The following is a 23,796-nucleotide window of genomic DNA, read 5'->3' as shown; positions in this document are numbered from 1 at the left end:
CTCATCACTTATTTTAAATCAAATAAACTCATTTGAAACCATATTATTGACCCATTTTAATTGAAATCAAACACAAACCAGTTCGATTTATTGTTTTTCCTCTGGTTTGAGCATTTTTTGGTCGAGTTCACGAGTTCTACTCACCGCTGTAAAGCATGATTATGATAATAAAACCACAAAATTTAGTTGCAGTTTAATAGGTATTTTTAATGTTATTTTTTTAAGTTAAAATTAAAGTTTTATTTTAATAATTAGTAATAACATTAAATATTTTTTAAATAAATTAAAATTTTAATTAATAAATAACATAAAAAATACATAAAGTATAGCATGTAAATTTTATCCTAAGTCTTAACCACCCTTAACTTAACTAAATTACTTCTAACAAGAGACAAAGTATAATTGATTATTTTTTAAGCTTCATATAAAAAAATAACATGGTAAATAATATATTTATTTTTTTCACACGAGTATATAAGTTTTTTTTTTTTTATCTTTGTTACAAATTTTAAATTCTTTAAAAATTTTTTGATCAAGTATATCTATCAATTATAAACTATACTTATAAGCACTTATTATTAATGTTCCTTGAATATTAAGGAATGAAATTGATAGGAATATTTGAATTGAAAATAATAAAAACTAGCATGAATTAATAAGAGAATAAAAGTGAATAAATCAAATAGTACCATGATATGAAATTAAATTTGGACTTTGATTTACTCCAATGACTACCTAAATATATTCTAATTCATATTTAAATTATTATGTTATTATAATTATTCATCATCTAATCAATTATTATTTTACTCAATAATAATGTAATAATGACAATCTTTTAATTTAAGTGTTATCTTAATAATCATATATAATAACAATTAAATAAGAACATTAAAGTTTGTTAAATTCAATTAATTAATTAAAAAATATATGTAATTGAGTGATATTCTTAATTTCTAAACTCAAATTCCCCTTCAGTTCTTTTAACATATTAATAATATGATTGTTTATCAATTGATTAACTAAAATTTATTATCGAGTGGCCAAATAAAAATAATAATAACAACAAAAGGCAATTATAATAAATAATTAGCATCTTTAGCATACAATTAAACTGAAGTTCAAAAAAGTTACAGTTTTATATTAAATTATGTAATATTCAAAAAATTAGAGAACACACAAAGTTTTTTTTTCTCTCTCCTTATGTATGATGTTTTCATTGTCGAAATGAGAGCTTCTATTTTGAATATGAATTGCCCAATTTATAGCTTTTGGTCAAATGATTTTGGTACTCATTTTCATACATTTGTGTTAAGTATGTTCAAAATCATAAAATAATAGCATTATATTGTTACCTTGTTTATTAGTTGTCTACCCATTCTACCTCTGCATCTTCCTTGTGTAGCTTTGCTTTGAAAGCCACTGCTTCAACAACCATGTCTAACTCTAGTCTCATTTTATGTAACCTTCAACACTTGCTCTGCAAGTGCACTATGCTTATTCATTTGCTACTCTTATACTAATAAGGTGCTCTTGAGTTCATATATAGTCATAGAATCTCAATCATGAAATTATTTAATAGAACACACTACATAATCTTATTTTATATGCAATTCTTAGAGTGCAGAAAAATTTAAAGTTGTGCTTGCTTTATTTTTATCGCAACCGAGCGGTCGTAACAGTATAACGAAAAATATTTTTAAAAATATTAGAGGAGTCGCTACCAAAGTTTATTTTAAGAAAATTTTAGAAATTTTTTTTTAAAATAATATGATCTTTGAAAAAAAAATGAGTTTCAGAGTCATTTACCTATGGAAAAGATGTTAGCACCCCACAACGTCCGTTTAAAACGGTTACTTAAAATAAATTGTGCAAATTTATTTAAATTCTGAAAAATATTTATTTAATTCGTAAACATTAATTATTTTATTTTAGAAGAAGAAATATTATTTATTGAGATATTATTTGGATTATTTTAAAAATTATTTTAACTAGACGAGTCCGATTCCTACTCCTACGCATCCCCGGGTGCAATGAAAAATTCAAAGTCACATAGTTCTATCTAAAAATTATGAAATTGGTTGATTAAAATTAAGTTTAGTAAAAGAAAATTTATTTTAAAATTAAAATTATTTTCATAAAATGATAATATTTAAGATACAAGATAACGCGATTATACATGTACTCTATGAGAAATAATATAGAAAGTAAAGTAAGATTACACAATTATATTGCAAATCACTAAAATATTTTATTCGTAAACCAAGTATTTGAATTTGAATTTTAATTACAATTAATGTTAAAAGAAAATTTAAGATAGAATAAGTTATACATAAATCTCTTATAATTTATTGGACAATCGAAGGCAATGTAAATCACACATCAATGTTGCAAAAATTTGTATGGTAAAATGAAGAGATGATTGAAGAAATTTTAAAATACAAAAATAATTCTATTTAGTGAAAAAATATATATTTAAATTGATTGAAAAAAGTATTTAATAAAAAAAATTAAAACTTCGTTTGATAAATTTATGTTACATATAACCTAAGGTAACGTCGGTACATATAGAAATAATTTCTATTTAAATTGATTGATTATTAAAAATGTTAGTTAATTAATTAAAAATAATATATGATAAATTAATATTGCATAAAGTCTTGGTAATGTAGGTACATGTAAACTTTATTAATTTATAATACATTACGATAGAGAAGCTATACGTTAGTATCATAAATTGATGCAATTGTATTATTATTTATTTATTTAACATTTATTGAAAATGCAATTAGTTTATCATCAAATATTTAAAATTATACAATATAATAAAGAATAATAATGCTAGATATCATAAATAAGGATTAAGGTGCAAACAATAAATTAACACAAAAAAGAACAATAATAATAAAAATAAGCACATTAATTAACAACAAGCTGTATGAATAATAAACTAAAACTAGTAAAATTTTACATAAATTACAGCAAGACTTCTAATTTTGTCCTATTTATCCTATATTATTATTTGTATTTTACAAAGAATAAAGTTTAGGGTCTTAAATGAAAAAAACTAAAAATTGTTAGTTGGATGAGACCAAAAAAAGTAATAAGGAAAAATAAATAGTGCATCATTTACGTAATCATTTGGGGTGAATGGAAATTATATGCTATAAAATCATTTCTAACGGCTAAAACATTAGTTAAAGGGAATATATGGTTGCTAACGGAGCACAGTTGGATTTATTTTATTCCGAAAGCAAAGCAGCAAATGATCACCACCTATTAGTTTTAGCAAAAATGGGCATAACGTTGGAAAATAATATATTACAAAAGCCTTGGTTCAATGATGTCCACTACCAGATCTTAGGCGCTATTCAAGTTAGATAGTGATGTGCATCTATGAATGAGTGAAATACTGCAAGTTAATACAGCTAAAAAAAATCAACGTGAAATAAGGAAAGGATAGCCCATACTTTTGCTGTTAACCAGCCTTCCTCAATGCTTCCGTAAGTCTAAATTTTTTATTTTTCTTTCTCCCCTCAAAATTCTTGAACCCCTTTCATGGTTCCTCTCCCCTTTTATTTTTAGAGTTTTCATAAAATGCTAAAAATATGAAAATTTCCTTTTTTATATATAAAGTAACATTAGTTTAAGAGTTTAATTATTTGTAATATTTCATTTTTCTTTTGAGAATTAATTCTAAATTTTTTCTATTTTATTAAGATAATTTTTTATTTTTTCTTAAAACCCTTTGTTTCTATTCTTCTTTTGTAATATTAAAATTCAGATTTTTATTTTAAAATAAAAAAAATTTTAAATCAAAATTTTGGTGTTCACAATTTTGTTAGTGTTCATGTACTTTTATTTCAAAGAATTTCATATCTCTTTCGACATTTCCTTCTTCAAAATTGTTTCAAGCACAACTCAATTAATTGCTTGAAATAGATTATTTTTATTTTTAGGTGTGTAAGCTTACGTTCCTCCAAATTCTTCTTCTCGTTCAATATTAATTATACAACTCATTCTACTTGTTTGAAAATTCTTGGATCAATAAGATTTCAATATTCTTTCAACCTTAAGAATTAATCGGAGTAATGTCCAATGATCCTAGTATTCATTCAATTTTGGAATAGTAGGTTCTACAAGTTTCCAGCTTGAAGTCTATTGCTTCTTGCTACAATGAACCTAACTCTTGATACTAGATGTTGTATTAAACTAGTAATGTTCAAAAGAATAAAGAAAGGTAAAGTGCTTTATCACTTTTTTTTAGCAAAATGAAAAGGACCAAGTTTATAAACTTAGCTCTAAAATTATTTACTTCTTAGAAAATAGCTATTAGAACAATGATAAAAAGCAAATAGAAATAAATAATTAAGTGATATAAAATATTTATACTAAATGAAAATATTTGACTCAACTAACATGCATCACAAGTATTCAATTTAATTTTATTGTAGAGGTGTTTAGTTACGCATAGTTAATATAAAAAAAATTAAACAAAAAAATATTTATTATTTTGAATATAAAGGAAAGAAAACTCCTATAATAGAGAATATTATCATGTGTTTCTTTGAGATTTCGTAAAGATAACACTTAGAGTAAAAAAGAAGGATAATGTATGTGGAAGATGAAGGAGTTTTGAAATGGAATGTTAAGATTTGAGCATAGATAAGAGAGATCTCTTGTCAACAATTTTCCAAAATCTTTATTTTAAAATTTAAATTCTAAATTCAAATATAATTTTAAATTCAAAATTTAGATTCAAAATTATTTTATTCTTTACTCATTTTAATTATTTTTCTTCATAATTTAACACATTTAACTCAGTTGCATTGCAATTCATTCCTAAAATAAAATTAAGAGAAACATTCAAGAAGTAAAATAAATTCTAATAAAAAATACGTTAATTTTTTTTAAAATAAAGTGTCAGAATTACAAATTATTAATCTTCAATTTAAAATTACAAAATTAATCTCTAATTTTAACACCTATTTTATTCACTTTTTTACATTTTCTCTCTTTTCAATAGTACCTCTAATCTTATTTGTAAGAAATAAATATTTAAATCACCAATACCAATAAAAAATAATCATGTCATAAATTTATACTCTATTTTAAAAATATTTATAGTATTGATTGGTATTTTATATATAAAAATATATAAATGTGTCCACATGTATAAATAAATGGTAATTACTTTGTTAACGTAAATTATAATAAATAAATATTAATATTATAACAATTAATACCTATGAAAGCGAGTCATTATTTTTTTTTATATTTTTGACCAAAAAAAATATTGATAATTTTTTCGTACAAATGAGATCAATAAAAAATACTAATAGATAATGAATTAATTACTTTGTAGTTGTTCTAAATTAACTTGTGATTTTGAATCAAGTCCTACTACTAAATGCAGCTGTGTTAATTACTTGTTTAAGATTATTGTACAAAATTAAAAAATACATGAAATTATCTTGTTTTTATTAAAAGTACTATCAAATTTTATATTATACCCATTTTAGAATTTGTTAATGAAATAAATAAATAAAAATATAAGATGAAAAATGAGTTTTGAGATAATAATGATTTTAAAAGTAATTTTACAATAAAAAATAATTTTACTTTAAAATTGTAAAATAACTATTATTTTGAGAATAATAAAATTAGATAAAAAAAAACTATTTTAAGATATAAGAGTAGTTATATGTCAAAAAATTATACTTTATTCCAAAAACATCATAATTTAAATTGGTGATTTATTAATAAATGAATAAATGTGACTGTTGTACAAATAAATAGTGAATACTTTCTTAACACAAATCTCATAATAAGTAATGATATAAAAATTAATACATGTTAAAATGGATATTTATTTTTATATTTTAAACCAAAAACTATTAATAATTATTTCTTATAAACATGATCAATGATAACATATTATTTAATTATCATGCATATAAACGAATAAAATAATTATAACACTACTATAAAATTATCATAGTAGAAATAATATTATAAAATATTTATTTATAATGATATAATTTATTATATATATATATATATATATATATACTGTCTTTTTATAATTATTCTATTATAAAACATTAAAAATTATAATTTATATTTTATATTTTTTATAAATTTACAAATTACCAGTCAGTTATTATTTTTATTATATTTTTCAATATTTTTTATTACTATAACAAAAAGATATTGTATTATTTTTATTTGTTTCTACTACAAATATTATAATAAATATAAATAAAAGAGTAATAAAAGATAATAATTAATTTGTTATATAATAAACTTAAAATATTGTATTATAAGTAAATATTTTATAATATTGTAATAATATTTATTTATATGCATTATAATTGAACAATTAACATATATTATAATTAAAGAGAAAAAAATAATTTTATTAATATGCATATAATGGGGCAAAGCAAACTAGTTTTGTTCTTAAAGTATTTGTTGAATTAAAAGTTTATACTATGTAATTCTTATTTGTAAAAGTTTAAATTAATGCAAAATTATTTGTTACGTATCAATGAACAAAATAATTAATGTAATATATGAAAGTAAAAAAATATTATTATAGAATATAAATTGTTGAATTATAATTATATATTATTTTAATTTTTCAATTTAAATATAATCAAATTATTATATTTAAATTGAAAAATTAAAATAATATATAATTATAATTCAACAATTATATAAAATATATGCATATATTATAAAATTATTGATAATGCAAAAAATAATATAATTTATATTAATATGATTTAATCGCTTTTAATATATTAAAATTATATTCTAAAATTTTTTTATCGTATCAAATTTGTGTTTTTAAATATTTTCTAATTTTTAAAAAGGTTTTGGGCATGGTTTGTCGTTATAAGTTGGATACTCAGTTAAGAAGGGGAGAGACATGTATTTTTCATGAAGCTTATATTATGTAAATTTCACAAAATGCGTGTCTTTATAATACTGGTTAATTAAATATTTACTTGGGGAGAGACATATGTATTTCATGGGCAGAGTATAGGGTAATAATACTGATTATTTGAATATAGAAAGTATAATCCCAAAAAACGTGTATCAGAAAAAAGAAAGAAAACAGAACACTGCAGCTTGCATATGCAGTCTCTTAAACGATAAATTGTTCAACTTCTGATCCTGGGTTCTTCAATTACTTATCGTTTGCTCAAAAAGCATGCAAATTTAGAACTGAATCTACAACATGATCCTCAATTTAACGAAAGATAAAACCTTGTCCGGAAATACATCTTGGTTAGGAACTTAGGAACATTCAAAAGGGAGTAGGAAAGGTCTCCCAAAAAGTACAGAATCTAACCCCTTTTTTCTTCCTTATTACAAGTAACTTTACAATGACCACAGCATCTTTTCAGTAAATATCACATCATTCCATACACCCTTAATAACAAATTTACAGAAGATGTAATAAACATCAATACAGTCTTGGAGCTTCCATTGAAGCTATTGTCAGAAGAAATCTCTTGGGAAATCTTATTTTACACATCTAGCAGTCCAACCAAAATTTTTCTACAAATTCGTTAGATTCACTAATTTCAAAACTCCTATTCCCAGAAATTCACCTGCTGAGCATTAGTTTCCAACCTATTTAGATAATCTACAGTAAAAGAAACAAAACATACAAAAAAGAGTAGAAAGGATACAGAACAAATTCAAAGAATTGGTAAAACCTTATCTCATTAATAACCAGGTGTGTACACTTGTTCAGATTATATAGAAAATATAATCAGAGAACCTCCAAATATGAAACAAAGAAATCTACACTAGACAATCTCTAAGCCATATAAAACACCAGCGTATTTCACAATACTGTCACTGCTTTCATTGTCAAAGTAAACTTCTCTTATCTTCTCAAAAGCATGGAGAGTAAGCAAGCTATCAGAACCTGCTTGGTGGCTCTTCCCAACGACACGGTCCACATTCAAAGACTGGGAAAGCCGGTCCAAACCCCCATAGAGGTTCGAGCAGAACCGCATCAAATGCTTCACGTCAAATACCCTGTTCCCAAAGAAAACCCTAACGAGTCTCAGAAATTCTTGCACATTCTCCGGCAACGGGCTCTGTGTCAACGCTTTCACAAGGTACCCGAAGTCGTAAGCGCTGTGAAAAGTGACCCACCAAACGGCGTCGTTGCACACCAGCCCCGACGACATCATCAGTTCAGCGAAACGCGCCGTGTCGACACCGTTTTCGCGGTTCTTTTCGAAATCAATGCCCTGCCGGCGAAGTAGCTCGATGGAGTCCGGCGCATGGGGGTCACGCGCGACGTCGAAGTCGCGGAAATTGAACTCCCATATAAAGAGGTCGTCGGTTCCGAGGTTTGGGAGGTTTCCGTCGCGGTTCGAGAGCGTAAGACCGACTTGGATCAGGTTCAGACGGTCCACGTTGGCTTTCAGTACGGCATAGTTGTTTTCCCTTTGCCGAAAACCGGGGTCGGAGCGGATAACGACACCGGGAAATTCAGTGTCCATGGATATGCGAGGGTGTGTTTCGATGACGGAGCGAATGAGTTGAAACTCCGATTCGAGATTGGAAGACCAAACCGATCGCGTTACGATGGAACGATGCGGGAGAAGCATAGTTGCTGAGATCGGAATCTTTTAGAACTGATAATCGCTTTTTCCTCTCTTCTCTTTCTCACAATTTGGATTTTGAAGAAGAAAAGCACGAAAGTAAGGGGAACCATGTAACCACCTTTATAACGTTTTGGATCCAAGATTTTTATTACATCATTGATTGGAACTTCTCTTGCAAAGATACGGTGGATCGTTGCATTTATGAATAACTAAAAACAAATATTCTCTAACACGCTAGCTAAATAGAAAATCACTTATTTGATTTTCAGAAAGATATGAAAAATATTCACTTTGTTGTTACCAATAATTATTTATTTATTTTATTTTTAGTAATTATTTATGTTAAATATTAATTTAACCAATTATGAATAATTTATATCTTTTTTATTTTATTCCATTTTTAACAATTCAAATAAAATATGTTGTTTTAAAATTAGTTCTCATCTATTATATTTGAAAATAAAATTTATTTCATGCAATAAATTATAATAATAACAACCAATGTATTTTACCCCAAGTAATTTAAATACAAACTAACATAATTGAATCTTACTTTCTTCTCAGTTTACTTTCTTAGATAAATATTTTTTTCATCAAATAAATATTTTTTATTTTTAATAATAATCCAAATTAATATATCACGTCAAACTCATTATTTAAAATAAAAATCTATTTAGTTAATTCATTCATACATCATAAAAGTGAATGTTCAGGTTAAAAGATAAAAATTTATCTTAGAGATAGAAAATTAAAAGGAAAAATAATATCTAAAAAAAGAAATCGGCATAAAAGAATTTTAAAAATAAAAACCTATCCCTTTTTTATAGCAAATAGGAATATTTTTATTTCCTTTTTAAGTTCCTTCCTTCAAAGTGGTTCTATCATCTCAGCGTTGAAAATTGTAGAAGCTAAAAGATAATGCTCACAAGCAACTTTAGATGCGAACTGTGCGATAAAATTTAGAAAATAAAATATATTAAAATAATATTTTAAAAAATAAGATTAAGAAAAGATTGAAACCTTTAAAAAAAAAAACCTAAATAAAAATGAATGACGTAATTAGATAATTCTTATATTAACTGTCATGACAAATAAATTAAAATAAAATATTTTTGGTATGAAGAAATTTAACTAAGGAGATATAATTATCTAAACTTTATTTTGACCATATTTATAATTAATGTGAAATCTCGTCAGAAATATATGCTGATAATAATCAAATCTTTAATTATATCTTACAAGGATGTGATAATCTAATATTAAGATAATATGTAATTAACATTTAACAGTTAAATTGATTAAAAACGTTTTATATAAATTAATAATCTAATATTAGTATAATTTTTGGACAGATGCTTTTAATCTTTTATTACTTTTTAAGTTTTTTTAATATTTTAAATATATTTATGAAATTGTTCTTTCTTAAGTCACTACTAAAAAAACTCTCTTTGAGTTGTAAAAAAAGATTAACAAAAAAGTAAAATCAACCATGATTTTGGATATGAATTTAGTAACTGCGTTGTCCCGTTAAGTGATTTTACATTTTTGTTTAAATTCATAAATTTTTGCTTAAACGAAAATATAAAATTTTACCTAAATACATGGTACAGTTTCTGCGTAACAGCACCGAATCTTGATCCCATGATTTTATTCATGTTATTTTAAGAATGAATTTTTATAATAAAAATTATTTTTATTTTTGTCTGTTTGATCATTCGTCTAATATTATTTTTTTAACTTTCTATCTTTTTCGTTGTAACATAAATTCATTATAAAAAAAAATATTTCTTATTTTAGTAAGGTTAATTTAAAAAAAAAACAGTGAGAGGAAGAATGAATTATTTTATAATAAAAAATAGACTTAAATTTTTTTAATAAGCGATTATGACATAATAAAAATATATATTTAGTGAGTTTTTAATATTACTGATCCAAGTATTGAAAATCACATAATAAAGTTATAATTTTGAATAAAGTCTTACTATTTATTAATTTTTGTTATGTTCTTTTGGACACACGTCAAAAAATTATATAATATTACAAGGATAAAAAAAACTCATCTAAACTAACAATACATGTGTATTTTTTAAAAAAGATTAAATATTTTAAAAATTCTTATAAAATATTTTTAAAATATTTTTCTCAAGAATTAGACTAAGGTATAATACCTAAAAATAATTGAAATGAGATAAGTTCAGCCCACTTTGCTGACATGGGATATAAATTTTAACATAAGTTACAAAATTAAAATGATATGAAACTAAAATTAAGGTATAGTTAGAGAATATATGTAAAAACAAGTAGTATAATTTTATGCCAAATACTTTAAATGAATACAACATGGAAAACAAAATACATAACACCACGCCAAACCAAATTAGTTGTCAGATTGGGGGAAATTGTTGAGATGAAATCTTAAAAGCAAAGTTTGTGGACCGAAATTGAGCCGAGTTTCAATAACCAAGATACTTTTCTGTTTTCTTTAGGTATCTCTGACATCGTTGAATGATTTGATATGTTCCTTTAAGTATCAATAATTACGCTCTACAAAGATTATTCTTTTACTTTTAATATTTGAAATAAAATAAACTGATTTTGTTCTCCTAAAACTGTATCTTCAATCTCAGTGCTAACTACATGCCATTCTGAACATCTAAATGCTAATTTTGTGTTGAAGTGTACGGAATCAAATTGATGCTTTTACATAACATACTGTGTTATTTAATTTTAAGGACTAACTATGACTTTAATTAATAAAAGACTTAAGAGTTATTTGAAGGTCTAAATCTCACATATTTACGCTCTACAAGGTTTTCTTTTAAAACAAAATATCGCTTCGTAAATCCTCAAAAAAATCTCAAACAAAACCAAATAAGTTACGAATAGGGAAGGAGAGCACCCGCCCGAAATTAGCAAAATGGGTTTCTTAAAGCATGGAGAACTACTTAGATCCAAAGGTTGGGATGCAGGGAATAATTGCAAAACACTCTCACTCACAAAGAAAAAGATTAAAATTTCGTTTTCATACCTAAAAAACTTATGTTTTGTTATCTTTTATTCTTTATTCTTAGAAAAATGCATTTACGTGAAGAGTAATATTTATTAATGGTATCATTACGTCCAAGCCTAAATCGTAATAAAACACTCATTTCAGAGACAAAAATATCAGTTTTTTTTATACAATAAAAAAAGTGTCTAATATAAAAACTAAATATGTATTATATATAAAAATGACGGGCGAGAACCCACGATAAAGAATAGAAAGACGTAACACATCATATTAAGCTCGGGAAGTTTTCCTAAAAATGAGGATCGGGTTTTGACATCAGGGAGAAGCAAACACAACCAAAGACAAGGCACACATCCACAAGGCCATTGCCAGTTTTCCACATGCAGTGAGAGCATCTTTGCAATTAGAAGGGTAAATACTAGTTGAAGAGTTGCTTCCAAAATATTTGACACACAATATTTTAATCAAACAGCGTCCCTTCAGCACAGTTGACAAAGTAAGATAATAAAACAACTCTGAAACCATGGAGATGGAAATATGAAGCTTTTTGGGGGCATTCCCCTATATGTTCTTGAATTCAGAAGGATCCACAAAGCATTACACACTATATATTGCATACAGCATATGCAATATGTTCCGACATCTATACCATCTTGGATGCTAAAAGTAGGTACCTTCGGGAGGCTGGACAAGCTTCCTGTTATGAGGAGCCGCCATTTCCTTCTTCAGCTGGGTCAGAATATCCTCCATGGTGTACTCTCTTTGCCAATTTGCAAGAAGACCAAATTTCTTTGGTTCAACCTGTTTCATTTACAAGTCTATATAAATCTCACCACAGATAATCAGTCATTAAGCTCAACCTGTGTTTTCAGATCAAGTAAAAATGAAATGTATCCCATTTGGAAAAAGCACAAATCAAACTTGACTACATCTCCAATAACAGTAACAGACATCTCAAGTTAAGCAATTGTAAAATCAAAGTCGAAAAACACTGTTATTAGCACAGTTTATATATCACAAAATAACATGCAATGCAAATAAATATTTATAAAATGAAAGCATGAGAAAAGCTACAAATGATACCACTCCAGTTTCGTGATTAACGCAAGTCATATTGATCCGTGAATGAAACCGAACGCTTGGGGGCTTTTCTGGGTAGTCTTTATCACAAAACAGCTTCAGTTGATAAATTCTTCCTTCATGTACAGTCTGACAGATAAATGGTAAAAAAGAACACAACTTTAGAACCTGCAAGCAGCTCTTTAACTATACACAAAATGAAACCAAGTATACAGAAAAGATAAACTTTCCCCAAATTTTTTAATTAAGGATGGACAAATTTTCATACTCCAGACTTCATTAATAAAGTTACGCCACCATGCAATACAAAATTGGAATAATAACAATTCCAATTATAATTTAATAGCTCTCGATATTATGCTCAATACAGACCCAAAACAATAGCCAATGCACATGTACATATACACACAGGTTTTGGCTCCTGAGAATTTATCCAACTTCTTAAATTTGGAAACAAAACCAGGCCAACACAATTTTCGGCTCACCCTCTATTTCATTGTTCATACTTCTCTATCACAACTTGCAGGTCTCATTCTTTTTTTCTACTCGGTTACACCACTCTCAACCACTCACTGCATAGCTTTTTTGTGAATTTTTTTTAATAGAAAATAGCTAACTAATTATAATTCTCCTTAATATTGTGTAGTATAAATTATTTATGTTGGATCTATAATCTTTGGAGTAGCAATCAACCAGCTATTTGATATCCCACTATAGCATTTTTGGGGCCACCCTCTTTCTGCTGCTATCTAGGATTGATAACTATGATTCGAAACAGATGCACAAATGAAAGTACAGCAGTAACTGAAGAATATTTACATTGTGGGGGCCAATAATGGTGCCAGTCCAAGAGCGCATGTATATGTCATCCCCATCATCCATTCCATAGCTAACTGTGCCATCTCCAATACCTTTTTCTCCGCGTTCAAGTTCCTCCAGCAATCTGAAGTTCCTTGGAACTGCATTAAGTGTACAAATATTTAAGAAAACACACTCAATTTTCAAATAAGTTAGAAATAAACATTTTTTATTTCAATCACACAATGTAACTAGCCATTGCATGATCCAAGTATGACAAGAATGCCTACATGTATCAATAAACGATATATTCAGCCCCACAGACAGAACCTTCTGTTTTCACAAGGCATCTAGAAAGAAGTTCAGATTTGCAGTATCTTTTAGGATAAACATGTGCCATAAGCAAAACATTAGCTAGCAACAAGAACCATCAGAAGTGATAAAATAAAAACAGCAAGTGACAAAGGCTTTCTTTTCATCCATACAAATAGATACATCTTCACTTTAAATCTCTTCAGTGTTTACCATCCATGCATTTTCTTATCGCAGAGATCAGTTACTTAACTAAAGCAAACTCTATGTAAGAATACTTCGACCACAAATGCGATTTGTTACACAACCGCGCATGCAAAATCCGTACAAGGATTAACTACCATTTCCAGCCATCACTCTCAACCCCACGAACTAAATTCAAAATACATGCATCACTTGAAAGTTCAAACACATTTATCCTCATGTTGGCTTAGTAAACTTTACTGCATGTTATTCCAGAAACATCATCGGAACATTGCTTCAGCAGAAAAAACAAAGAAACAAAGAATTACAGCTACAAACAGCCAATAAACAACGGTAGCAACGAAATATAAAAATCCAACAAAACTAGAATAATCTCCTGACCATAATTAACATGAATAAATATTAAGAAAATTGAATGAAATTTCGATTAACTTGGTCATAAAAAATATATACAAAAAACAAAAACATTATTTATTGTAATAAACGCCATGGACCAAAAACTCCCAGGTAAGAAACCGCAGTCACCGATCCGAAGTTCCACCGAGATAAAACGAAACAAAAAGAAAAACCCCCCAAAAACACAAATAAAAGTAAATAAAAAAAAGCGAACAAGAATGTTTTAGGTCAACGGCATCGAGTGAAGAACAAAATCCAAAGACCCAGAAAGAAATGATTGTTAAAAAAGGTGTGAGAAAGAAAACGGCGTCGTTAATAAGCGAAGAGAAACATGAGGTGATGAATTAGGGACTAACCCACGACACTGGATCCTGCTGAGCCAAGCGTCATGGATGGGTGAAAGAGGGGTTTGGTGAGGTGGGTGTTGCGGATCTGATGGAAAGAGTGGAAAATATTAAGCTCGAAGAGGGTCGCGGAGAGGAAGGAGAATCTGCGTGACGGAATGCAGAGAGAGTGTGGGAATAAAGATGGAAAATGAGGGATTTGGTGGAATTATGAAAGTAGAGAAGATTTTCACAATGACCAATGGACATTGTTCCTCTCAGGTTTTATTTTATCTATGGACCCAAGGGCCCATTCTATTTTGGCCCACTGTTTTATTATTCAATATTTTCAAATAAAATAATTACTTGTAATTCATGATAAGTAATCGACCACAGTCGACGTATACGATAATCTGTGTTTATATAAATAAATATTTGTTTAGTTATTTATAAGCTGACTGAAGTTAGGAAGATTCTTCAAAGAAGAGCCATGTGGTAACACGGATAGTGTTCAAGTAAACAGTTTAATTAAAAATTCAATGAGATAAAAATATTAAGAGAGTCACTCAATATTTTATAATTTTTTAACGAGTTCTTAATGACATTAAATAAAAATACAATAATAGTAAATTTTTATTGTAAATCACGTAATATTATTAAATTTAATACATTAATAATATATCATCATATGCTTTGAGCGTGTATTAAATTAATAAGTTTTTATAATTTTTAAGTAGTTTTTTAATATTTAATTAATTTTAATGACATTATTTTAAACCATTAAATATGATTAATGTAAATTTATAAATTATTTTAAATGACATATTCATTAAAACGTATTTTTTTTTTCAAACGTGTCATTTTTTAAAATTTTAAAACAAATTGAGCTTAGAGTCTAGTTGGCTTACCTCATGGACAGAGAATAAAATAAATTTATCATTTTATATCATTAATAAAATATTAATATTAGTTTTAAAAATGATAATTTTTATGAAAAATATTTATTATACTAAAATTATAATATGTAATAACTATATTTAAAAAATTACTTTAAACACTTAAAACCAGTCTTAAAATATGATGTAAGGAGTGTCAAATGAATAGATTAAATAAATATTGAATCAAATTATAATGGATGTATAACGGATTTTAATTTTCAAGACTCTTAATTATTTTAGTACTGTTAATTGTTTTTTAATATTTTATATCTAATAAATACGTTTCTAATAATTAAAATTAAAAGACTAAATATAAATCAACTAAAAATATATCATGATTTTAGCAACAAAATATATATTTAAGATTTTAACTATAAAAAATTTCAAGTACTAAAAAAATTAAACAAATTTTTTTCTATATTTCTCTATTTATTGTTTTATTACCTAATTTAAAAGGAAAATATTCCTTCTTTCAGTTTTCATCCATTGTAAAGATTGATTTCCACATTTCAACTTTTATTGTATTTAATCACAAAATATATAGATAGTTTTTTTATATGTTTATATATTTTTTAAAAATTTATCACTTAATCCAAAAAAAAATTCCAACTTTTATTTTCTTTTCTCCAAGGTTAATTTTTTTTTTCTTTAGAAGTGTTATGGACACACAAAAATATTTTTATTTTATTTTGTTGCTCTTTAAACAGTTTTTTAAAAAAATAAAAAAGAAAAAAAAATACGAACAATGCATTTTTTATTTATTTTTAATATGTATCTAATGATACGTAGTAAAAACTTTTAGTTTACTTACCCAACACTAAACGATAAAAGTTTTATTAATTTTTTATTATATATCATTAGAGAGATTAAAATCGATATTTTTAAAATTTTTTACTTGTTTTATTGCTTTTGAATAATTTTTAATATATTATTTGTAATACATATTTTATTATTTATTAAAAAGTATGTGAATTTCATTTTTTTAGCTTTTAAGCCAATAATAAAACAAATATTAAAAGAAATTTGTTAGAGATTATGATGATAGCATTCCTCTCTCTACGAATGATGTTCAATAACTGATGCGCTTGAAGAAGAAAATGCGTGCGTGGCACGTGACCAAGTAATTAGTAAACGCAACGCATAGGCTACTTTTCTTCATCTCCACTTCAGCCTCCATCACAACGCAGTTACTGATGCTATCGATGCTTCCTCCGATTCTAGCTTTTAGGTTAACAATACCATTGCAAAATTCCTTCGCACCTTTCCTATTTCCTACCATTCTTAATCGCTGCTCGCTACGCACCGTTTCGATCTCCACCGACTTCACTCGTAAACTCGGGAGCTTCGAAGACGAACGTAGCAGAGGCTCTAGTGCACTTCGGCAATTCTAGGAGGTTCGATTCGTCACTCTTCTGTTGCATCCTTCACACTGTTAATCACCTCACTGAAACACTTTAATCATATTTTCATGCCTTTAAGTTAGGGTTTTTGGTTACTCTCGTTATTCATGCATTCCACGTGTTCGACGAAATTCCCGTTCTAACGTTTCTTCTTGTTTTTGTCTTTATGAAGGACGAACGTGTACTCGGGTTCGTGTTAAATGTGATGTTTGATATTGTAATCTTGCCGATGTCACTGTATATTGGTAATCTGTCGGAACATTCTCGAAGGGACGAACTCGAGCGTGTTTTCCGTCGATTTGGACACTGTAATGTTCAACTAAAGAGAGATGGATATGGCTTTGTAGTGTTCGATTTTCCTCCGGATGCGGAAAAGGCTCTGCGAGCTCTGAAAGGTAGAAATATATGTGGGGAACCACTGACTATTACGTGGTCCAATAAGCAGCCTAATGTGCAGTTTTCGAGATTTGCTAGGGGTGGTAGAAGAAATGCGAATGAGTTGCATCGTGGGAGGAACTCTGATAGAGTTGGCTTTGCAAGAAGGAAAGTGGGTTTCAATGGATGGCAGAATCATAAGATGGGAGGGGGAAAATCCATTGAAATGCCTGGGGAAGAGAGGGGATATCAACAAGATGATTCTAAAGATTATGTTGGGAAAGAAAAGGATTACGGGGGAGACTTTCCTGATGAAGGTGGTGGAGTTGTTCCTGACCTCGAGGACAATGGTAGGTGGGGCGAACCAGTTCATGACCCCTCAGTTGATGATGGGAATGGAAATGCTATAGAATTTGATCGATACGAACCTTATCAGGGCCGTGACAGGAAGCATGACAATGAAGATTATCATGTAGGTTATTCTGGTGGTTCTCCCGGGGCTAATTCCCAAGAGAATGTCGGCAGAGTGCAGATTGGCAAGGATGCCTCAAATCGTCCAAATGACTCTAAATTCCAGCAAACTTGTTATAGATGTGGTGAGCCAGGTCATAAAATGCGAAATTGTCCAAAAGAACATTCTTCACAGAGAAAATATCACAGGTTTGATGTTCAGCAGAATAATAAAATAGGAAAAAAGCATAAAGGTGAAAATGAGAATAAATTTGGGTCTGGTTCCTGGACAAAGCTGCATTCCAGTGGGGATGCTTTATCATTGAGGCACCGGAGAGATGAGCGGAGGGTGTCTGCTTCACGACGTCATGTTGCAGAATCAAGAGATGAAACATCCCCTGCAACAAGGGAAACTGATATGCATCAAAAAAGGGAGTATGGAGGAAAGAAGCGAAGCAGAAATGGAAGAGAATCGCCTGAAAGATCTCGGGCAAAGATATCAAAGAAGTTTGTCACACCCTCTTTGCCTTCAAATTACTCTACTTCATATTCTCTTTCCCATTCTCGATCATCCAAGTCATTGCCTAGGTCTAGTTCCCGTTCTAGATCAAGAACGGTTTCTTCCAGGGCTCGCACTTCATCTTCAAAGTTACGGTCTTCCTCAAAATCTCAGTATTGTAAAGGCAAAAGCTTGAATTCTAGGAGGTCACGCTCTCCTACATCTTTGTCTGTATCACTTAATCAACCTTTGTCACTGTCTCCCAATAAAATCCAGTTGAATTCAAGAGGCTCACCCATTAATGGTACTGCTCGTGAATCTGTGGATCGTTTGGTTGCACAGGGACAACAAATTGGCAATACAACAGACTTGGAGAATCTTCAATCCAAGGATACAGGTATTGCTGTAAATGGAAAACCCAAAGTGTTCACCACAGCAATGGACTGTGTGGAAAAGGACCTATTTGTACAGGAGGACAATAATGAAGATTGTATTTTCTTAAAATCATCAGATGGAGTAACAAATTTAACTGAACCATTTGTTGCTGGGGATTTATCTCCTCCGATAGTAAAAGAGACAACGGGTCTTGGGGATTCTGGAACATCGATGTTGAGTGATATTCAAACAGAAATTCAGAAGCCTTCTTCTGAAATTCATGTTAACCCCCACTCTGACCTTTCAACCATCGTAAGCACAGAAGAGATGTGCACTGTTCTGAATAACTATGGCCTGGAACTTCCAAAAGATGATGAAAAAAATTTAACAATGAATGCCTTCTTTGGTTGTGCTCGGTTGTGGCCTTGGCATATTATTTATTATCGTAGGTTGAAGAAAGGCCCAATTTCAACTGAGAACTATGCCAGGCGGGTTGCTCAGAATCAGGAATTTGGCATTGTTGATAAGTATATAAGAAGCAGTAGTGGATGGGGAGAATTCAGTCTTGAGATATCTTAATTAATAGTTCATACTGCTACAGATGATGCTCCATTGGTAAATTTATCCTCGTAGGAGTTGGGTATCTATGTTCTATGATGTCTTTTCCGCATGGATCTCAATGGACTTCAAATGTGATTACTCAGTAATGATTGCAGAAAAGTTTGCTCAGGTAATTATGCAAATCATACTATAACTCATCATATTGCTTTGCCTAGTTGCAGTCTCTGCTCAATTATTGTACAATGCCATCCTATAAATGATAGCATTTATAACAATGGTAGTATGCTGAATGTTTGAATGAAGCTACAGATTCTGGAATGGCAGGAATCTCCACTGTTTTTATTAGTGCTCTGTTTGTTTTCCGTGCTTGCTTATGAGAAGTGGGCGGGGGGATAAAGAGCTCTTGTGTGACTAAAAGTATAGGATAATATAAGAAGCGCAACTGAACACATTATATAATAATAAAATAATATATATAATCATTAAATAACATGTTCTGAACTTGAAACTACAAGTCCTAATCCAGTATGTTCATCTGAAAATACAAAATATATTTATATTCTATTTTCCTCATCCAGTATGTTCCGTTTCTATCTAGTTGTTTTAAATTATTACCTATAATGATTATATTGGTTTCACTCGCTGTTCTTTACTTTTTAGTTTATTACTGGTATATTATATTTTTTATTTTGTCATGGCTGCTATCAGGTTTGAGTAATGAAGTACATGCAGCCACCCACACACTTTGCATAACTTCGTGATATTGTTATCAATTCCAGATCATGCTGTGGAACAGCCAGTCCCAAAATCACTATAGCAGGATATATGTGAGATGACTGGTATTTTGAAAATTATAAATACAAGTTAAATAATTTATACTACACATACACCAAATTAAAGACATTTATAATTAATAGTCAAAAATCAGCTGTAGGCTAAACACACAAGGTAACAACATAAGTCACAGAACACAAAAAACAAGCAGAACAGAAGCCTGAAATTAGAAAAAACAAAACTAAGATCTTTTTGAAAATTATTCAAACATGTTGAGACCAGATGTGGGGCTACCTTGCTACTCTGAACACACCACAAAATGAAACAAAGAATAGAAAAAACATACTACACATGCTGAAGGAAGAAAAAGAAAAATAGAGTCCTCTCTGAATAGCTGATGATCTGAACATAACAGAAAGCAGAAGAAGGTTTTGCTGTGATGTGTGAAGTGAGGCTTGCCCAGAAACACTGCTGGAGAGCCGGGTCATTGGCTGGAAAGTGTCATACTTAGTTGAGCTTTTTGGTCTCAACTCTCAAATACGAGCGAGAGAATTTAGTCTCCAATCACAATCCCAGGTTTTCTGGTTTAAAACATGGGGAAGTGGCAAAAGTAAAACAAAAATGGCCTCAACGATGTGCATAATAGAGTGATTTAATATGGGAATTTGGCTGTGAGTGTGAACAAATATTGGCTGCAGGTGCCACAATTTTCTAGGATAGTGGCAATTTGTGATCGTAACTCCCAACTAGAGGCCTGATGTTGCTTCATGACAATCCTTTGCAATGCTATGGTGCACTTTTGATAACCATGCTTTCGATTAACCTAATATCAAACTTATATAACAAACACTACCTCAATCAGCCAAGGGATTTGCAACTAGAGACGTGGTTTAGTATTGGCCTTAAGCAGTTAAGAGATTTGTAACAAGAGAGTGAAGAGACACTATTTAGTATGAGCAGTAAGTGGTTGGTGATAGATAATTAGTGATTAAAAAAGTATGTTATTTGGTTAGTAGGATTGATTAGGTAACATGTGTTTAGACATAATCTTTGGTTCTGGGGACAATTCACAAGTTGACTTCGACTAGTGGATATTGCAAGTAAAAAGCAAACGTAGAAAGGGAAAAAAGAAAAGTAAATAAAAAAAAAGCTTGTAATATGTCATTTATATAGATTCCATATTAGCTTTTAAAGCTTTTGAAGAATTGAAGGTTAGGATGAGCAGAAAGAGTGAGGAAGTTGAGGGGTAGAGACTGCAAGGAGGAATCACTGTATAATTGTAAATGCTGTATAGGGAAGAGGACTATAATGTTGTGATTTGTTAATGCTGTGAGATGAAGATGGCCACTCTGCATGAATTTTGCTAAGGATAAAGCGACTACAGAACTTAATTAACCGAGCCTTTTTATGATGTGGGCAGTGCTGGTGGGCCACTTGAGCTGAGTCCAAGCCACATCTAGTCATGTTGAAGCTCTTTCTAACACCAAGAAGACAGAAAAACTGAGCACATCCCTGACATGTGTCCATCTGTAATGCTAGCACACTGATGTTGAATAGTGTCCAACACCAGTATGTTGAGCTTCTTGCCATGTTTGTGGCTTCCTAGGGTATCAGTATAGCACTTTCCAATTTTATGTTAAAAAAGTGTAGGGTCCACAATTATAATCATATAAATACGAATTTTTAACTTATTATTATTCTGGAAATTTGGCTCTGCAGTATTTATAATTTTTTGAGTTTTAATTACCCTTTTCAATCTACTGTCTGTCTTTCTGCTGCAGAAATCCATGAATTGTGAACTTTCTGTTCATAGAGTAGACTCTTAAGCCTCTTGCCATTCAATAGCTGTTTAACAATATTGTAGAAAGCCATAAAAATAGAAAAAAAGATCATAGAAAACCATGCTTCTGATGTCAATTAACATACAAAGCAAGCACCAAGTTACCTTTTTTTAAATAGCAAAAAAAAAAAGTTAATATGTAATTCTTTCTTGGTCTGTGTGAAATGGAAAACTCCTTTTACAGCCAGAATATATCTTAATGAAATTTAGCCATTCCTGAAATCTCCAAGATTTTTATTGGAACTATATCTGATGATATTCATCTTTAAGCATTGGATCAGTTGTAATTTCCAGTTGCTGCATTTTGGATTTTCCATTATGTGAAAAAGTTATGATCTTCAAAAAACTTTGATTGTTTATTGATCCACTTAGGAAACTGTCTATTACATGAATATGAGTTTTAAAAACTCTTTCTTTCCTTTCTAGGGTTGCACAGGGGAGATTAATTTAGGAAATGCAGGATTTTGTGCAGAACAACTTGTGGAGGGACCTTTTGAAGAAAGCATTCTTTAACTCTTTCGCACATGTTAATCTTTGAACTTGAAACATTTTGACTTTTTGCACCACTTGAGTCTTCAACTACTTTTGTAAGTGATTGACGGCAGATTTGAATCCTCTCCTGTTGTGGTACCGTCCCGTGGGAGAGAGATAGAAATGGGTTTTCTTGTGCTGGTAGCATGATGGTTTATGGGATACATTGATTATATTAAAAACTCTGTATTTATTGCTGTAGTTGCACTCTTTCCTTGTTATTTAACAAAAGGAGAATCAAGATCTATCGTTAATTTGTCAGTTCACACCTTGATAAATTGAAGGTTGACAAAAATATATCGAAATAGTGCCAAGCGATATATCTTCAACTGCATGTTGATAAGTTGAAACAAATACCTATGCTGAACATTGGTAGATTGTTGAGTCTGGTTGGGCTCTATGTCAATAGGTCACAATGAAGTTTCGAAGTAATTCATTGTTCGAGTGGGACACTATACACCCAGTAAGTAGATTTTTGACAAAAAAACAGATGGTTGGGTCCTCTAAACATGTTGACTAGAGTTTAATTCTTGACTGTGCGTTTGGTAAATGCTTTATTGTAGGGATTGTGCACATCACCTCGTATCCTTTGCGCATAAAATAAAATAATATAAAAAATGGAAGCACTTCATGGATAAGCCTTCATTTCATATATAATATTAACTCCCTTGAAATTTAGACGTACAATTTGCTCTCATCCCTAATAAATATGGTGTGTCATATATTCTGATCGATGAAGTGATGCCTTGTTTGTTTCCTTGCAAAATATGGACGTGCATTTATGAAAATTAAGGAAGCATTTAGTGAGCTTTTATGGTTGCAGGTTGGTTGTGTCATGGAGGAAACGGTGATGCTCATAATCTTAGATTATTCGATTGACTGGTAGACTAGCTGTTCAATTTCTTTTTTGAGGACGGTGGGTTTTGGATTAAACAGAGTCACAGTTGCAGATCTTTGTGTAAATATTGATTTCGGGTGTATGGACAATCTAGGGGGAGGTAGAAGTCAGATTGGAATGACTCATCCATGTTGGTTAATTCTTGCTTTGATCAACTAGGCGCATGGATATGGAAGGCGGAACGTGCAATTATTGACTAGTGTATTATCTGAATAAACGGTAATTATAAAACAACTATAACCTTATAAGGATGATAATAGAGCTTTTTGCATATTGCTCAATAACATTTAACGCATGGTTGGGAGGGTCTTTTTTTAGAGATTATCCTTTTTTAATATGTTCTACCTAAAAGTTGGAACAACGGTTATTTTGTTTTAAATAAACTGATTGTCAATT

The 23,796-nt window shown here is 29.5% G+C and overlaps 3 protein-coding genes across 9 annotated transcripts; 1 reads left to right on the top strand and 2 right to left on the bottom strand.

Moving 5' to 3' along the window:
* Positions 1 to 7,420: 7,420 nt before the first annotated feature.
* Positions 7,421 to 8,722, bottom strand: LOC113873071 (probable CCR4-associated factor 1 homolog 9). The gene has a single exon (XM_027511040.1). The coding sequence runs from the start codon at positions 8,637 to 8,639 to the stop codon at positions 7,824 to 7,826; it is 816 nt and encodes a 271-aa protein (XP_027366841.1). The 5' UTR covers positions 8,640 to 8,722; the 3' UTR covers positions 7,421 to 7,823.
* A 3,158-nt stretch (positions 8,723 to 11,880) lies between these two features.
* LOC113872052 (ubiquitin-conjugating enzyme E2 variant 1C) lies at positions 11,881 to 15,024 on the bottom strand. 3 transcript variants are annotated; one of them, XM_027509267.1, is made up of 4 exons: positions 14,793 to 15,006; positions 13,523 to 13,685; positions 12,730 to 12,904; positions 11,881 to 12,447 (listed from the first exon to the last, which is right to left on the bottom strand). In XM_027509267.1, exons 1-4 carry the CDS (start codon positions 14,824 to 14,826, stop codon positions 12,307 to 12,309), a joined length of 513 nt encoding a protein of 170 aa, XP_027365068.1. In that variant the 5' UTR covers positions 14,827 to 15,006; the 3' UTR covers positions 11,881 to 12,306. The 3 variants fall into 3 exon arrangements, with proteins under 3 accessions (XP_027365068.1, XP_027365070.1, XP_027365069.1); XM_027509269.1 differs by having other exon boundaries at positions 11,892 to 12,447; positions 12,733 to 12,855; positions 13,546 to 13,685; XM_027509268.1 differs by having other exon boundaries at positions 11,901 to 12,447; positions 12,730 to 12,855; positions 13,546 to 13,685; positions 14,793 to 15,024.
* Positions 15,025 to 16,738: 1,714 nt separating this feature from the next.
* LOC113872147 (serine/arginine-rich splicing factor 4-like) lies at positions 16,739 to 23,796 on the top strand. 5 transcript variants are annotated; one of them, XR_003505839.1, is made up of 3 exons: positions 16,739 to 17,091; positions 17,270 to 19,526; positions 20,066 to 21,372. XR_003505839.1 is itself a non-coding variant. In XM_027509461.1 (2 exons), the coding sequence occupies exon 2, from the start codon at positions 17,303 to 17,305 to the stop codon at positions 19,373 to 19,375; it is 2,073 nt and encodes a 690-aa protein (XP_027365262.1). In that variant the 5' UTR covers positions 16,855 to 17,091; positions 17,270 to 17,302; the 3' UTR covers positions 19,376 to 21,372. The 5 variants fall into 5 exon arrangements, 1 of the variants encoding a protein (XP_027365262.1); XR_003505838.1 differs by lacking the exon at positions 20,066 to 21,372 and adding an exon at positions 23,326 to 23,796 and having other exon boundaries at positions 16,855 to 17,091; XR_003505837.1 differs by lacking the exon at positions 20,066 to 21,372 and adding an exon at positions 22,398 to 23,153 and having other exon boundaries at positions 16,855 to 17,091.

The sequence above is a fragment of the Abrus precatorius genome, unplaced genomic scaffold (assembly GCF_003935025.1).
Source record: "Abrus precatorius isolate BTA unplaced genomic scaffold, Abrus_2018 Scaffold7, whole genome shotgun sequence".
NCBI classification, from domain to species: domain Eukaryota; kingdom Viridiplantae; phylum Streptophyta; class Magnoliopsida; order Fabales; family Fabaceae; genus Abrus; species Abrus precatorius.
The sequence above is the reverse complement of the archived record's forward strand: the minus strand, read 5'-3'. Positions and strand labels throughout refer to the sequence as shown.

What these genes read in the sequence shown, in the direction of transcription:
- LOC113872147 (XM_027509461.1), top strand. Translation starts at nt 17,303, where the DNA reads ATGTTTGATATTGTAATCTTGCCGATGTCACTGTATATTGGTAATCTG.
- LOC113873071 (XM_027511040.1), bottom strand. Translation starts at nt 8,639, where the DNA reads ATGCTTCTCCCGCATCGTTCCATCGTAACGCGATCGGTTTGGTCTTCC.
- LOC113872052 (XM_027509267.1), bottom strand. Translation starts at nt 14,826, where the DNA reads ATGACGCTTGGCTCAGCAGGATCCAGTGTCGTGG. An exon ending in AGCAGGATCCAGTGTCGTGG is followed by an intron (nt 13,686 to 14,792) that starts GTTAGTCCCTAA and finishes CACTTAATGCAG; the next exon opens with TTCCAAGGAACTTCAGATTG. An exon ending in AATATTCTTCAGTTACTGCT is followed by an intron (nt 12,905 to 13,522) that starts GTACTTTCATTT and finishes ATAGTTAAAGAG; the next exon opens with CTGCTTGCAGGTTCTAAAGT.